This window comes from Anopheles moucheti, chromosome 2 (assembly GCF_943734755.1).
Source record: "Anopheles moucheti chromosome 2, idAnoMoucSN_F20_07, whole genome shotgun sequence".
Classification (NCBI taxonomy): domain Eukaryota; kingdom Metazoa; phylum Arthropoda; class Insecta; order Diptera; family Culicidae; genus Anopheles; species Anopheles moucheti.
This window is the reverse complement of record NC_069140.1, coordinates 10,822,653-10,839,782: the sequence shown is the minus strand read 5'-3', so window position 1 is coordinate 10,839,782 and position 17,130 is coordinate 10,822,653. Positions and strand designations below refer to the sequence as shown.

The 17,130-nt window shown below is 46.5% G+C and overlaps 2 protein-coding genes across 3 annotated transcripts in view; one reads left to right on the top strand and one right to left on the bottom strand.

The window, feature by feature from the left end:
• The window catches only part of LOC128296858 (protein neuralized), a 35,173-nt gene extending 28,185 nt beyond the window's left edge, over positions 1-6,988 (top strand). The window contains exons 2-4 of one of the 2 annotated variants that reach the window (XM_053032366.1): positions 1,317-1,744; positions 4,785-6,526; positions 6,601-6,988. In XM_053032366.1, coding sequence (XP_052888326.1) covers positions 1,588-1,744; positions 4,785-6,526; positions 6,601-6,852 — 2,151 coding nt within the window. In that variant the 5' untranslated portion in view covers positions 1,317-1,587 and the 3' untranslated portion in view covers positions 6,853-6,988. The remainder of the gene's footprint in view (positions 1-1,316; positions 1,745-4,784; positions 6,527-6,600) is intronic. The other variant, XM_053032367.1, reaches the window with a different exon arrangement.
• A 6,515-nt stretch (positions 6,989-13,503) lies between these two features.
• LOC128298309 (Kv channel-interacting protein 1) lies at positions 13,504-16,520 on the bottom strand. Its single transcript, XM_053034058.1, has 5 exons — positions 16,365-16,520; positions 15,816-15,885; positions 15,663-15,733; positions 13,699-13,893; positions 13,504-13,629 (listed from the first exon to the last, which is right to left on the bottom strand). Exons 1-5 carry the CDS (start codon positions 16,518-16,520, stop codon positions 13,504-13,506), a joined length of 618 nt encoding a protein of 205 aa, XP_052890018.1.
• Positions 16,521-17,130: the final 610 nt, after the last annotated feature.

Sequence of the window (17,130 nt, the reverse complement as noted above, 5' to 3'; positions counted from 1 at the left end):
CCGAAGCGCATCGAGCACCAGGGGGATGTGCGTGCATGCAGGTCTCGGTTTTATGCTGCCCGAGTGCGCGAAAGCGAGCGCGCCTGGGATTGCGGAAAAGAGATAGCAATGGCCGGGTGCGGCAGTGTTTCCGACTCACCCGCCAGCAGTTAGAGAAGCTTTTAAGGGAAGATCTCATAAAATGTGCATAGAATGGGGTGAAAACGAGCGAGAAAGAAAACAGGCGAGAGAGAGAGAGAGGATGAGAAGCATAGTGAAGGAGAGAGAGAGAGTGAGTGAGAGTGAGAGAGCGATGTTTCGCGTGAGGCCGGCGAGTCGACATACGCAAGTCGTGCTCATCGGGCCAGTCACTTCATCTCACACCGTGCTCCGGTACGGTCGTCTTTCGTGTATCTCGTGGACCCTGCTTTGCGTCCAAACACGTACAAAACCCAATCCGTCCTTCGATCGCGCTTCGCAGTCAGCAATCACAGTTGGCTCTGTGTGTGAACGAAAAAGTGCATTAAGTTTTATTTATCAAAGCAAGCAAAATACGGTCAGCTTGCAGATTGAAGGATACTGTACGATCCGTTTCGAAAAAAAAAGATCAACAGTGTGTGTGTGTGTGTGTGTCTGTGGTAACAAAACAAAGCCTAAACAACTTAACTTCACCCCTCAGTTTTACCTGGTAGGGTGGTGTTTTTTTCTGTTCGTGTTCTCTCTCTCTCTCTTTCGCGTGCGCGATCGGAGAGCCCAGCCAGTACACGCGCGCGGCACATAACATTGTGCGGTAGGCGAAAAGCGTGGAGGGTGGTGTGTGCGTGTGTGTGTGTGTGCGCGCGTATCGGTGTTGCGAGCGGAGTTTGAAACCGTGGGAAAAATCAGTGACGATCGCGAAATTCCGGTCCCCGCGAGAAGAGCCGGGTTAAAACGCGCGGGCACACGAGTACGATCGAGCCCCTGCTCGGTGAAAAGGGGTGGCGAAAAAGCATAACTAACGGACGCGCAAGCGAAAGCGAGACAACGCAGCAGCAGCCCCCTGGGACCGGGAAGAAACCAAAGTTTGCGTTCTTCGCGCGATCGCCAATTTCGCATTTTCGCGAACTTCACCTCCACGGCGGCCCCTCCCCCCCAGCCCGCCAATAATTTCGTGCTCGCGCCCAAGTGGTGTTGGTGAGCTACCAGCCCCAAAAATTTAGGCCTTTCTGTTTTTTATGTGTTGGGCGGTTGTTTTTTTTTCGAGGGCGCGCGCGTGTGTGAGTCGTGTGTTGGTGGAGCGTAAAAAAGCATAAATAAAGCACAAGAACAAACCAAAATAATAAAAAAACACACAACAGACTTTCAGCACAGAGAACGGAAACGGGTGAAAGTTTTGTGCGTGTGTGTTGGAGAAGTTTTCACGTGAGAGGGATCGCATTATTATGTGCACACGATCTGCATAATTGACATTGTTTTGGGTTGCCGATTTGCCACAATAAAAAAAAAGGCCTACCACAAGGAACGATAGTGTGTGACGTTCGGTGGAGTTTCCTGGTAGGTAACAACGTTCCGCTAGTTAGTACCAGTTGTGTGCCGCCTCGCCAAGGGGTGGACTATATAGGCCTCTATATGGGTGTGCTGAACGTGACCAGTTCCGGTGCCGCAATCGTCGAGTGCCAGCAACATCAGCAGCACCAGCAACAGAGCAAGAAAAACGACACAATCTTCTCACCCATCAAGAACAAGATGAAGGTGTTGAAGAAGATCAAGAAACGCATGGGACTAGGTTAGTAAGCAGTACCGATCATGACTTGTTGTTAGTAGCTTTCGAAGAGTCCTTTCCGAGGACACGAAAAATAAAACAAATGACCGTTAGAAACTGGTTCGTTCCCTTCATACCCTAGTAGAAGGGGGTGCATTCGGGCACTCTAAAACACACAACACGCCAGCTGCACCATTTTCCAACCCCCGACGTAAGCGTAACCGACGCGTAACCGTTTTGTAACGAACTTTTCGATTTTATGCTGCTGCCGTTTCTCCCTAGTGGAAATAACCGCACGGGAACCGTTCCCTATTTTTGAGGTTGCGTTTCACAGTTGAGAGGACACAAATGCACTCGTCGGGAGGAAGGAAGGCAAAAAAATAACAAAAGGGGAAATGCGTCGTCTATCTCGCCGGTTAATGCAAAATCTAATGTGTAGACGCGTTCGTGCTTGGTAAAATTATGATGATGGGTAGTGGAGCGCGTAACCCCATGGACCATGAACAGTATTCTTTCCGGTGGTCAGCTTTTTTTTCGGGTTGGCTGATCCCGATGGAAAAAAAACCATTCCATATTCCACTCGGTTGGGTTCGAAACAAATAAAACTCGACCTACCGTAACGAGGGGCATCTCCATGTTGGAGTTGGTAGTGAAACTATTCTTCCTGGAAAGTTGGTTAGCCATACCGATCATCAGACGACTCGACTGTGCGTGTGTCTGATCTTCTCAACCGTGATTCCTGCTACTAAGCTAAGCCTCCTTCTTCTTCTCCCTTCCCGATGTCGTCCCCTCCCAACCAGGCCAGGGCAAATAATCAAAACCATCGGACAGTAATTAATTCCCGGCCCTTTTGTCCATTCTTTTCCTTCTCCACCGGCGCGGGGAAATGCCGATAGTGAGGATGTGTGGCATTACAACAATTTTCATTACTTCACTTAACGTGCCCTTTTTTTGTTTGTGTCTTGCTGCTCCACCCGGACACGACTGCCGGCGTCAACTATCGCCGTGGTCGCAGCGTTTTTTTTCAGCTTTCGTTGGCGCCAGGTGTGTATAAGTGCCGCCACAGTTTGCTGTTGTGCTCGATCATTTCTTTCCCATTGGTGATGCATTTACTCTAGCGATCGGTGGCGCATCGTTCAATTATTATTCCGTCTCCAAGGAAGTTGACGGTGGTCTGCCGTCGGCCTTGCCGTCGCCGCGACGTTAGATTTATGCGCCCTTCGGTGCGGTACACGATTATCATTTGCGGAAAAGGAAGGCGCACTCTCTCACGTCCTTTTCCCCCGCCGGTTGGTACCACAATGCATGTCACACGTTGAATAAAAATTGCATCGCTGCATTTCTTCCCGTCGTCGTCGCCATTAGGGATGCTTTTTTGTCGCACACCGGCAGCAAAACGCAGCCAGCTGTTCCTGCTCGTCCCGAGGGTTTTTTTTTCGTGTTCCCCCTTCCTGGCGTGAGACGAATCGTGTAGGCTCGCCCCGAAACGTGAGACGAATCGGATGTTCCACATTTCTTCTCTCCTCACCTTACCGCAGCGAAGAAATGGAAACTCACGTGCTGTGTGAGAGCGAGAGAGAGAGAGGATGAGAATCCTTGCGCGTTTTTGTCCTTAAGCTGTTTTTTTGCTGGGCCATCTGGCCATTTTCTCGTGCCCGATTTCCTTCGGGGATTGTTGTGTATGGCGCGAGAAAATGGAAAATCCGTTGTGGGTGTGTTCCAGTGGGTGGACATTGCGAGGGTGGTTGTTAGGATGAAGTCTGTGTCCCCTTGTTGGACGCGCAACACCCATATAAGCGCCAGATGTGCCGTTTTCCAAGCGGTTATAATTAAAAGTAAATCCTCTTGGAGTTTACTTTATTATTGCGAGCTGGCAAAAGAGGCACAGGGGATGTGTTTGCCGCGTAATAAACGAAGGAACGCATCGGTAAGGAATATTTCCTTGCGCTTAATGCGTTTTTGTCACCGAAATGAGTTCCACAGCGAGAAAGAGAGAGGATACGAGAAGTCCTGTGGACTTGAAATAGCAAATGGGGAATGAAGGACGGAAAAGCGTAAATAAGGGATGTGTTTTAGAGCAGCTGCTGGTTAGCGGATGAGGCGCAAAAAAAAAACACAGGGAACGGAAGGAAACTCTCAAGACGTCGCATATGCGCGTCTATGTGTACCGAGTGTGGAGAGCGAAGAGCGAGTTTGGCTTCCGTTGATCGACATCGTTTTAATTGATCATCACCGGTGGTACGGTGAGAAGACCACCTCGCGGGGGCCCCCGATCGTGTCGGTACGACAATCGGTGCCGGAATGTTTTTTCGGGGCGCAGAGGTAATGGTTGAATGTGAAGTGCACTCTCAAGTGCACCAATTTGTTGGTCCGCCAGAGGAAGCAAAAAAAGGGTTAATCATCATCATCATCATCTGTGTGTACCTCTCCACCTCCGTTACGTTATTACAGCACACGCACGAACGCAGCGTAACGCAACCGGATGTCGCCTGTTGGCGGGCGAAGGTACCGCACACTGTTGTCGCGCGCATCATTTTCACCGTTTGTCGTACGCGGCACATACCGAAGCATCAAGCCACAAACGTTTAGCAGCGCTCCGGGATCGGAAGTCCCATTTCCGATGATGCATTTTTGTGTGTGCGTGTTCTGCTCTTCGTACTCTTTGGGCGCATTTTCTCCTTTTTCTTTTCATCGGCACTTCGTTCCACTTTTTTTTTCGGTGGTGGTGGCGTTTCTTTTTTATTATGTCGGGACGTTCCGTAGACGTTCCGTTTTCTTTACCATTTAATGAACATCCGGTTCCGGTAGCGGTAGCGCACCGGAAGGCGTGGTAAAAACCACGGAGCCGTCCCACACCTGCCGGTTATGGGATTTGGTCCATTCGTTTCGGGGTCTTGGGGTTGGGAATTGGGGAACGGATTTAGCTTGCGCGGTGCAGTACGCGTCACAGCGTTATTTTTAGCGTTAATATCCCAGGTGCACGACATCATCTTTTGAAGCGCATTTTGACTGATCGATCTGTTTTTTTTCTTCTCTCTCTCTCTTTCTCTCTTCGTTCCTACAGCAACGAGAAGTGCATCGTCCTGTCCCGGTCCAAACAATCTGCCCCCGCTACAGTTCCACACCGTGCACGGTGACAATATACGCATCTCGCGCGAAGGTACCGTCGCGAAGCGGTACGAATCGTTCTGCAAGGGCATCACCTTCAGTGCGCGGCCGGTGCGCGTGAACGAGCGCGTATGCGTGAAGTTTCTCGACATCTCGAACAACTGGAGCGGCGTGATCCGGTTCGGGTTTACCTGCAACGATCCGTCGTCGCTGCGCGGCAACCTGCCCAAGTATGCCTGCCCGGACCTGACGAACAAGCCCGGCTTTTGGGCGAAGGCGCTGAACGAACGGTACTGCTACCGGGGCAATGTGCTGTTCTACTACGTGACGCCGTCCGGCGATGTGCACTTCGGCATCAACGGCGAGGAGAAGGGTGTGTTCATCACGGATGTGGACGCACGCGGTCCGCTGTGGGCCGTGATCGATGTGTACGGCAACTCGACCGCGATCGAGTTTCTCGACTCGCGCATCTACATGTTCCAGGCCCAGCAGCAGCAGCAGCAGCATCAACACCAACAGCAACACCATGGTGCGCATCCGCACGCGCAAAGCCAAACGCGTCGTCCGACGGAACCGGAGATCGGTATGCCGCAGATGGAATCGCTCAGCATTAACCAGCACAACCATCAGCTGATGGAGGAGCGGCCGGTAACGTGCGGTGCGCTCAGTCCGTCGACCTCCGTCCGGTATCACAGCACAGCGCCGGGTTTGCACCCGTTGCCGTTTCATCCGGTTCGTGGCCGCAACATAAAGTTTTCCGCCGACCGGTATGTCGCTACGCGGGCGGATACGGAGTTCTGCCAGGGGTACGTGTTCTCGCCCCGACCGGTCAAGATCGGCGAACGGCTGATCATTCAGATCCTCAAGACGGACTCGATCTTTGTGGGGTCGCTTGCGCTCGGACTGACGTCGTGCGATCCGGCCAGTCTGCAACTGAACGACCTGCCGGACGATTCCGACATGCTGCTGGATCGGCCTGAATATTGGGTGGTGAGCAAGGACGTTGCGTCGACGCTGGTGCGCGGCGACGAGCTGTGCTTCAACATCACCGTGAACGGGGAGGTACAGATCAGCAAGAACGGTGGTGCCCCGTCGGTCATCATGCACATCGATCAGTCGCTTCAGCTGTGGGCCTTCCTCGATGTGTACGGTTCCACGCAGAGTGTGCGGCTGTTCACGCTCCCACTTCCACCGGTGGCTTCGTCGTGCGCCACCAACATCTACATGGCCCGGTCACATTCATCGCTGGCCGCCGCCGCCGCCGCCACTAGTCAATCGGTGCGCAGTCTGCACCAGGAGCAGCAGATGATGGCCGAATCGGCCACCATGGCGACCGGCAGCTGCCGGACGCTTGCCGGCGGTTCGTCCACTAGCGCACTGGTACAGCAGACAACGGCTACGAACGCCACCGCTTCCGTGCGCCCCGACATGATCCAGATCAATCCGGGCGGTACGGTGCTGGTCGTTAATCTGCCACCGACCGATGTTCTCACCCAGCAGCAGCAGCAACAACAGTCCCAGTCGCAAGCGCAGGCCACCATTGTAACGCGCGGTATGACCACCTCCGCCTCGACACTGTCCGTCCCGCTGTCGACCCTTTCGCTTTCGTCGCATACCGGCTCGACGGGCACGGCCAGCGAGCTGATGGCCACCACCAACAGCAACAACTACACTGCTAGCAATTCCGCCTACCCTGAGGTAAGTCGCGCCGCAACGAACCTTTCGCATCGCAGTCCAGTTTCACTAACGAATTCTCCGTTTCTCCATTACAGTCACTGTCAAGCTACAACAACGCTGCCAACTACTCGACCGCAGCGCTGGCCGCGAACGGCATCTACAGCTCCACGAACTGTGTCGATTGCACGATCTGTTTCGAGAAGCCGATCGATTCGGTGCTGTACATGTGCGGCCATATGTGCATGTGCTACGACTGTGCAATTAAGCAGTGGCGTGGCATCGGCGGTGGACACTGTCCGCTGTGCCGGGCCGTCATCCGGGACGTTATCCGCACGTACAAGTCGTAGACACTCAACAGGGCGGTGAACAAGGGGCTTAGCCAAAGAAAATGTGGATCGTGTGGATCGACGGGACGGTCCTGGGTACAACACACCAAACAAATGTGATTAAGCAGGCAGTGCGTAACAGTTGTGATTTTGTGGAAGGAATGTGGGAGGCAGCCCGGGGGGGGAAGGAAGGAAGGAAGTTCCAATTGTTGTTGTTGTCGTTGTTTGTTTGTTGATGAAAGTAACACGGCGGGAAAACCGGGTCCATCGTCATCGTCGTTGCAAACCGGTGCTCCGATACAGAAACGCGAATGTGCAGCAGCTAACTCAACCGCCCACCAATGGGACGGGTTTGAGGATATAAATTAACACTGATAGCTTATCGGTTGAAGGATAAACTATTGAGTAGTCAAAATTTATAGCAAAAAAACACACACACACACACAAATCGCACATAGGATGGTGTTTTTTTATGTTTGGCAATGAAGTTAGGCTTTTTCCTAGGCTGCAGCAGGCAATACACGCAAACGGCGGTTTTTTTTTTCGGACGGAAATGGAACGGAACGGTGTGACGAAGCGAAGTGTGATGGAATGGTAGCCAAAAAAAAAAAAAGCAACACGAATAGGAATACGCTGTAGAAAGCTTGGTTTTCCCCCAATCAGCAAACACAATTGACTAGTATGTAAGAAAACCCACGACGGTCGGAACGGTGAACAAACATTGAATTGATAGCGAGCGAAAAACCAAAAGCTAAACCAGTCTGGTACTGCGGAATAGTAGGACCGCGGACTGCATTTACACAAAGCAGAAGTAGTAGTAGGGTTAAACGCCCTGCTCTCACTGCAGTGTGCAGTGCGTCAGAGTTATACGCCAGTCAATAATCGAACGAGGCCAGTTACTTGCTTTGAGGGTGTTTATTTTCTACCTATATAATCTAGTTTACTAAAAAATAGTCAATTCGACACACATAACCCCCCCTGACAGTAGTGGCGCAAAACATAACTTATGAAAGCACCGCGTAAAAGGGTCGCTACAGAGACAGAGAGCGAGAAAGAGAGAGTGAGAATGGATGTGAGAAACATGTTTGCCAAAAAAGAAGAACAAAAAAGAAAAGAAACGTTACTTCCAAAAAAAGAAACACGGATGCGCGCCGCTTCGTATAGAGTAAATATTATCGAAAATGTTAGTCGCTCGATAGGGAAACTAGGTACTATTACAGAACAGACAGGTATAAAGGTTCGTTTTAACGTTACGAAGAAGTTGTTTCGTTGCCGTATGTCTCACGCCTCTGTCGTAAGTTTTCATTACCTCGTGTACAGTGTATGATAGTGTCGAAAGGGAGTTTTTGGTTTTTTTAAAACATAATTAAAGTTTTCCACAATAATTAAAGACGATAAGGAGAAAGGGAATTGCTAGTTGCAAAAACAAAAACTCGCCGAACGTATCGGTACATTAATTTATGTTCTAGTCAAATAGTCAAAGCAATGGCATTCGGATGGCGTGGAAAAAACACAGTAATATTAATAGTACGGAATGGAATAATGGAAAAGAATGATTAAAACATGGAACTTATTCAAACAGCAATCACATTGTTTTGTTGTGTTCATTACGCGCCGCATAGCTACTAGTTTCCCTCTTGGTTTTATACACTGCTCCCGGATACATTTGTGCGCCAGGCAATCACAGGTGAGGTAACAGTTTGATTTTCGTTCCGCTGAAGGTGCGAGCAGGAATTGAACGTAACTGCGTCAAACAGTAGTGTGTAGTTTGCGGCAAGTAATCCAAAACAGACAAAATGGACGCTTGGTCAGTCAGTAGTCGGGTGGTGGTGCCGAAGCGCAGCTATCGTATATGTATATTGGCAAACTGCTGCTAGTGCGTGTGAAGTACAGTCTCTAAAGATAATTTATTGTTACGTAGATTGCGACGAAAGGAGGGATGATTTTTGTACACTCGTTTTTTTATGTGTTTTTTTTATTTCCTTTCTTTTGGATGAAAGTGTGTTACTTTTATTAAAGCATTTGCAAATCAATATGAACAAACCCAAACCTTCAATATATGAAATACAAAAGTAATTTAAAACTGAAGTTCTCGCTTATGTTGCTTGCAGTAATATCACATTGCAGGGGCTTGGTCACATAACGGCATTCGGATGCAAGTGAAGAAAACATTAATTTTAAACCCTGGCCATGTTTTCAATTGCCGTAAACACTTATTGATAACCAGTTTCATTTATTTAAACAGCGGTGCGCTAGAATGATTCCTTGCTCACAATGTACAATGTATGTCATTAGTTCCCGGGTTAAACGTTTGGAAAACGTAAACGATAAATGCGGATGGCCGGTGAATGTTGAATCGTGTGGTGTGTCAGTGTGGTATATACGCTGGACAGAGCCACCTAATGGGCGGCTAAGCGACCGGGTATAGAGTGTGGGCTTTTGGGATGGGTTTTTTAATAATTACGCACTGTACAGCCATTGCGACCAACAAAACAAAAATGGGTATGTCAAAGTTTGGGATGTAATGCTGTTCACTCTGTCTTCGTATGTTTCGTACCTTCTTCGTTTCCCCCCACGAGGGGTTCCCTACCATACAAGCGAGGAACCGTAGGTGGTTCCTACTGCCGGCTAGTTTTATCTCAACAAAGTTGTTAGTTTCATATTTCATAGTTTGCATCTTAATTACACTACCGATCATTAGTTAAATTGTTTAACGCGTTACTAGTGCTGTTTTCCACTTTCTTTTCTGCCTATGTATATATGTATATATATCTTCATTTTGTTACTTTATATATATATATAAGTTCGTCTTTCCGGACGTCTGTTAATCGGTCATCACTATGCGTCTTCGCATCTCGGGATCGCCATCACACTGTGCTTAAGCGATCGAGATGGAAGTAGCCCTAGTTGCTAATACTTTGGTGGGAGAGAATATTCTTTTTTTCTGTACCTTTTGTTTCTCGCTATCGTCCCTTGCTAAACTCCCGTGTTCCTATCCTGATGCTGCCTGATGCGACCGGTTCGTCTGTTTCCGTCAGCAGCCATGCTCCATCCGGCTCTCTTTACACGCTACTTTATACACAGGTACATTTAAAAACAGATTTCTATTCGACCTTACAGCAAAAGTGGGTATTTGTTGGAACGTTCAGACTTCTCCGCTCTGGGTGCACCCGGGTTTTTACTTCTGCATGCTTTTGCCGCTGCTGCTGCAACGCGCGTGTGTGTGATTCTTAACCAATGGGTGCCGTAAAACAACCGTATGCAAATGGTGTGTGAATCGAGTGAGCAAGTTAAAATGTAAGTACGGTGACAACACGATCGTTGAGTAGAGGCACGGCCAACCATTACGATGGCCGGTGCCGGTTACAGTAATTGACAGAATGATTTCGTTTTTTTTTGTAGTGCTGTAGTGTTCGATTTGCTGAGCAACAATATCCATTCAAGGGATCTTTCTCGGTCTCTTTCTTGGACAACAACAAAAAATCTGGATTGAACAATGGGCTCCATTGCGGGATGAACAATATAGAGGGAATTAGAGAAAACGCATCACCAACATTACCCAATTCAGTACGATGTATAACAGTTTCAAGGTTACGCTAGAAAAATAGAGCTCATTTGAGGTGTTGGTTATACAGGCAATACTGGCTTCGTTTTTTATGGTTTTTCATTTCATACATGTTTGCATGACATTTGGCGCAACTGAAGCGATCATTGATCGTGTTGATTGTGTTGGATTTCGTACGGGGTTTTTTTTTTGGATTTTAAGTATTTCGAAGCGGAATGAGGTGGGTTAGTGTAGCATAAATTTCGATCCTCGCACGACTGCGAATCAGAACAATTCCACACTGATTGTTAATTGCATCACCGAAGAAAATTGTGATGTACAGGTGATCACAATGTGAATTAATGAATGAATAATGTGATAAAAAAAAACATCATAATGGATGGTTTTGTACGCTGCAATCAATAAACTCTAATTAAATCAGATTTTGTCATACCGATTGCATGCACTCAGGCGTTTTGTAGCGCTATCGTAGAATGATGCATACAAAACCGCCTAAAAGTATGCAATTCACGCAATGCTGTGAGCTTTAGCATAACTTTCCTCTGGGATGCAAATAAATAAACATAGTTACGTATTTACGAGATGAATGATATAGCGACATAAGAGGACTTAAAAAACAACCAAGCAACTGAGTAACTCTCTCAGTGTGGTATGATTTACTTGTGCGTCGTTCAAGATGTAAAAAGTGGGGGTAGAACTGTAGCTTCTTTGTTGCTTTGTTCCGATAAACTGTAGACACTTATGCAGCTCTATGTATTTATAGTTGTGTGTATGTTTTTTTTTTGGCTGATGTAACGTTTAAATATTAATCCACCGTCAAACGGTGGGCAAGCAATCGTGGAGTGAAGTGTGTCGGTTGAAACGTGTTCAACTACCTGTTATAAACAGCATGGCGATACGTTCGCATCGCTACTGGTAGGATACCATCATGGGGTGGCATTGAAATGTTTGTTTTTTCTTTAAAACAGTTTCACCTATATTATGCTAGAGTTGTTTGCCTAATGATGCCCTGTTTCTAATAGCAGAACGACTTGTACGATAGTATAGAAGCGGCAGATCAAACGCATGCAACACTTGTTCTACGCCCGAGAATGTCTCAGCTACGCTAAGGAACACTGCCATACAGTTCGCCACTTCAAATATCATTTTCCCAAAAACCGTGTGATTAGCCTGCTGCACAACACGGTAAACACGCAAAAACCGAAGAAAATACATCCATACAAGAGACACTGACAAAACAGACAGGAGATTCTCGAACGTCACCGCATGCTTCCGTGTGACACGTGTGCCAAGTATGGAATGGCGTTGGAGAGGAACAGATCGAGATTGATGTGCCTTTCAGAGTGGGTTATCTGAACAACTCTTTGTTCGTTTATCGCTTCACAATTTGGCTGTTTTGTTTTGCATTTTCACTCACCATCATCTTAAGCTAATTGATTTTAAAATTGCTAATTTAAAATATTTCCATCCTTCAATTTCACATTGCTATTTGATGCTGTACCGTTTCAATCGTAAATTTCGCACCCTTATTCGTTCTGCGCTAGTCTACTTATGTTCGTACTGGCCTGGGTTATCCCTATGGGTTGTTTTTTGTTACTTATTGGTAGTATTTGGTGTTTCGTTAGTTACCGATCTTACACTGGTTTAATGCGTATTTTGTTTAGTGTTTCTTTATGTTTGCTTTGCAGGATCGCACACACCCGCAACACCAACGGTTGAGCCTGCCAATGTCAAATTGTTTTTGCAAACACATTGCACCTATAGAGCAAGAACACCACATAGAAAACATAGGAATGGAATGGTAATACTGGCTAGTACTTGGTTAGTAAACAGGGGCGTTCGTGCAATTCTGTACATGGCTAGTTTCGTTGCGAACAGGGCAAACCCTCAACACCTTCCTTTATTCTTCTGCTCATTTTAACAAGTATGTTCCGATAGCTGCCTACACAAACAAATTAAATGCGAATGCAAAAGTCTCGCGACTTGCAAACAGGTTGTTTTGTTTCTTTCGTAATTTGATAAGGGCCTTCTGGTTCATCCACAACGTATTGTTAATGGCTTTTACGAATGATGATGTCAAATGAAGTTTGATTTATTTCTTACGAAGTCCCTATGTTTATTTACTGCTGCTCGTAAATTACCTGTAAACGATTGTCTATTGTCAACTAAGCTGTTTTCTTTTTGTGTATCCACCACTCTCGACCGAGATTAAACTGTTGAAGGTGAATGTGTGTTCATATCCCGCATGATGAAAGAATGAGATTCGTTTACGATAAAAATATCTTACATTCTAGACAGTGGCTACAACTAGAGATCGTATGTCGGTTTGATTTTTCCAAATGGCTGCCTATGCTCAAGCTTGTTGAGATCTAGCTGAATGGTTGTGGCTCTCTTCCGCCCTACTATCTCAATTTCTAATGCTATTATTGTAATCAAACGCGATCGTAACATTGAAGCAAACGATCGTACACTGCAAAATCCGGTGCTGATTCTTCTCAGCGATGCAAGAACCAAGAACCCAAGAGCAATTTGATTGTACAAACTATATTTAAAAAAAACATGTTTATTAAAAACATCTGCGCTCGATCATCAGTGGCCAGTGGCTCTGCATGATCGGCGATTCGTTCGGCAACCTTACCGGCTTCCTCGTCTTAGTATCTTATCAACATAACGTTATTGCTTTCGTAGATGTACTGGAACGTGATATGGACCGGAGCAATATGGTGGCAAACCGTCCGGATGCAAACTGGACGGGGCCTCGTCTATCGCCTCCATCTTGGGAGGTTTCTTGGAATCGAATGCAAGCATTGGAAGAATTGGATTATTTACACGCCCTGCTCGAGGGCGCTAGATCGCGTGTTCCTGCTAGTTGTTGATGGGTTTTAGATTTTTTTTTAATAAGAACAAACTTAACCACTCTACACTATGAGCAAATCCGTCCACACGGTTGTTGTCCGAGGGCACTGATCCTTGTCGGGTGGGTTGTCATCAACCGGCACCACGGCACCTTAGATCAGGTCCTCCTGCCTGCCTTAGAGATGGATCAACGCAAACCGGTCTAGATCGGGTTTGCGCAATCCCGCGTAGACACTTTCGACCGACGGTCATCAAAGACAATCAAACATTTGCAGCGACTTGGTGACGACGTCATCCTTCAGGCATGCCTCCAGGAATTCCTCGATCGTGATGATACCGTCCTGGTTAAGGTCTAGCTTTGCGAATACTCGATCAACCTGCGAATATAAGAAAAGATGCGTTAGACTTTTGCATTAAATCACAACCAACACCAGACCCCAGATTACCTGTTCCCGTGCCTTCCGGTCATCGTCTGGTTGATGCGGTCGCCGTCCCATTAGCTCGTGTACGGCCGACACAATTTCGCCGAGTTCTCCGCGGCTGATGCAACCGTCTCCGTTGATATCGTATAATCGGAATGTCCATCGTAGTCGCTCGTAAACGGAACCACGCAGTAGAGTAGAGAGAGTTACTAGAAGATCCTACAAATAGATTATAATGAGATTAAGACAATATCCTAAATTGAGAAATGAATTCTCGTACGTCAGATCAGGATTTAAATTTTCTAAACCTTCCATTACATTACACAAGAGCCCTAATTTATGCAATACGCATTTCAAAGTTGCCGTGTTTGTATTGTTTTTTTTGTTGTAAATATTAAGCATGAAATTACCATATTCCAACGATTACTAAATCTTTCAAGTCTCAATCAATGTTTAAAAACTTTATCCATCTTGAATAATTGCTGCACAGGACGGTTCACCGCTTAACGCTCTCGATAAAATAAACGCCTAAAAGTATGCAATTTATTTTATATTTCGCCAGATAACAAATGGGAGCCAAAAGAACTGCAATTGTCCCCGAATTCACCCCACGGAATATGTTAACATAAAATTAAATATCTAATGTTGTATAACACGTAACTAAATACTAGCATACTACCAGGCGTTTTAACCTAAGTAGCTACACAATACTGAGTAACGTACATGTATTTATTCTTTAATAATTATTCCTAAATTATATTAAAATTAAAAACACATAAACTGCTCCAATAACTATAATAGAATCACAAAGCAAATGGCGTGTAGTAAACAACCAATCCCCCATGTTTGCCATCCCCAAATCCCTCAATCAAAATATTCGTTCCTAATAAATTGCAACGATTGCATAACCATAACATTCCGGTTCCGGCAGGCGCTTTTGCGGTACACAAATTGCAATTAAGCATGCAAACGTGATGACCGTCCCTTTCAACTAGCGCCTTTGTATTCATTAATATTCGCCACCGGGCAGCAGCAACATGGGAAGCGCTGGCGCTGCCACCGTCACGGAAGTGACTTAAGTGGCGTTAATGATATTCAGTCGCAAATAAATAATAAAACTCAGCGATAAAAGTGAGAAGCAAGCAAACAGCCGACAATCGTAAGGAAGCATAAACAAACAAGACCCCCAGAACGGGGGGGTGAAAAAAGACAAAACAATCCCGGCAGCTAGTTTGCAGGAGACCGCAACCGGGGGGTAGAAAACTAATTACGTTCATAATTATGGGGCGGGAAAACTAGCGACGGGTGTTCATCCTCTCTCTTTCTCTCACTCTCTCTCTCTCGATTTCCTCATCTCGTGCATCTCTACTCCCGCAGCAATTACTCTCCTCTACGCTTCTGTTACGGCTCGGTGTTAGCTTTTGATAGTGAGGTAAGAATTTGCGCGAAGGACGAAGCTAATTCCCAATGGGCTCCTTAGTGCCATCGCTTCATCGGCCGAGTGCCGGTGTACGATGAGCAACAATAATTTAATTTTCAAACCCTTCCCGTGGCTCGGAATGTGGGCCCGGCCGAAAACTGAACGTGCGGCTAAACGTACGGCTGAATAATTAATTGGTGTTAATAGCCGAGTCACTTAAATCGAACTTTACGCTTCATCCGGTACGTTGCGGCACGGTGTGACCGTGGCACGCACTTCCGGATCAAAGTGACGCGTCGACAACCGGCATGAGTTCGTTCGTTCGGCAAAACGACAACAAAACCCCGTTTTGGGGTTTGCGTGTTTGGGCGCAATTTTGCGTCCAGCAACCATTGGAGCTCATCTTTCGGCTGGGGACCGTGTAGCGAGCGTGTGCCTGCAAGCGCATCCGTAGCTGCGCCCTTAGCGTGTGGCAACGGATTTGTTGTCGACGGATAGATTTGGGGCGTGAGAAAGTTTTGCCGTACACACATTAACGCTAACGATACACGTTTGCGGTGCCACTTACCCGGAAGGTAATCGATCCGTTGCAGTTGACATCGAACGCTTTGAACACATAGTGCGCGTAAAGGCTGGAATCTGGAACGGGGGACGTGGTAGATGGGCGGTAGAAGAAGAAATGTTTGAGCATGAATTATGAAGTAAATCAAACACCACTTACTTCCATGGGGGAAGAATTTCGCATAGATATCCTTGAAGCTATCCTCGTGCACAACCCCATCAGGACATTCCTACATAAAGATATTAGATTTATTGTTTAGCAATATACACGTAACGTAGTATCAGTACACAGAGGCCATTTTAAACTATTTTGTTAAATAAAATACTTTTCATAAATAAAATACTCCAAACAGCAACTTTGTTGAGTAATTACTTAAATGTTATAAAACATTTATGTAGTTTGAAGAATTAGAGTTTTAGAGCCTGAAAGTATGCAATTACTAGGTTCCTAGGCAATTACTAGGGAAGCCTCGAAGGATGAAAATGTATATAAATTGCATACTTTCAGGCGAAACTGTTAAAGTGATTTGTTCGCGTTGTTTAAGAACACTAAGACTTTGTAATGAATCGGTTTGCAGTTCCAATGCGTAAAGAAATCATATTCATCTCATAACATCAATGACCTTTAGCAGGTCACCTTACAGGTCACCGTTCGCCGATTCCCATTTATAAGCAATCCGTGAGAGCAACTCCCTATTTTTCCACTTACCGTTTTGAAGCCTCTATACATGACCCGTATCTCCTGGCGGGTGAACTTTGTCAACCGGCAGAGATCCTCGAGCGCGACAGGTATTGGTTTCGGTGCCCGCGTAGGCTCTAGCTCGTACACCACCTCCTCGATCGGACTGTCCGGTGGGGTAGCCATCCTTTCATTGACCTTAAACGGGACAACCGCACGGGCGAAGTTTCCGGTTTCGCTTCCGGTTCCGGGCGGAGCAGTTCTTAGCGGTGTGCTGGTAGAATTGTGAAAAACTTGTCAGCCACTTTGGCACCGTTCGGCTTCGTCATGTAGGTAGGTTCACCACCGTACAGCACCAGCAGGTTGTGTTGTGCGGGAATTAGCTTTTACTCGATGAAAATTTACAGCTCACTTCCGACTGTGGGGAAGGTCGGAAACACCGGAACACTTGAACACTTGATGGGCGAAAAACGGGTTGTTAAACTTTTCCCTCCTGCTGCTCCTGTTAGTATTCCTTGGGTAGCTTTCTTCAAATGTGTATCGTAAATGTATTAAAAATGTAGCTGAACTGTGTAAGTTTTAGTTTTGCAAACTGTCGAACTTTTCTCAATCAAACTGGCAACACATGCGAGGGGCACGGGTTTGATGAAGTTGCTTGCCCGCAGTGACCAACGTTACCAACAATGGACCGTTTTTTAAATCTACACAGAACTTTTCTGCAGCTTATGATATGGTTTCTGGCTTGAGATTCCGTAGTTTTCCGTTAAGAAACAAACGTTGTTTGATGCATTCCGTT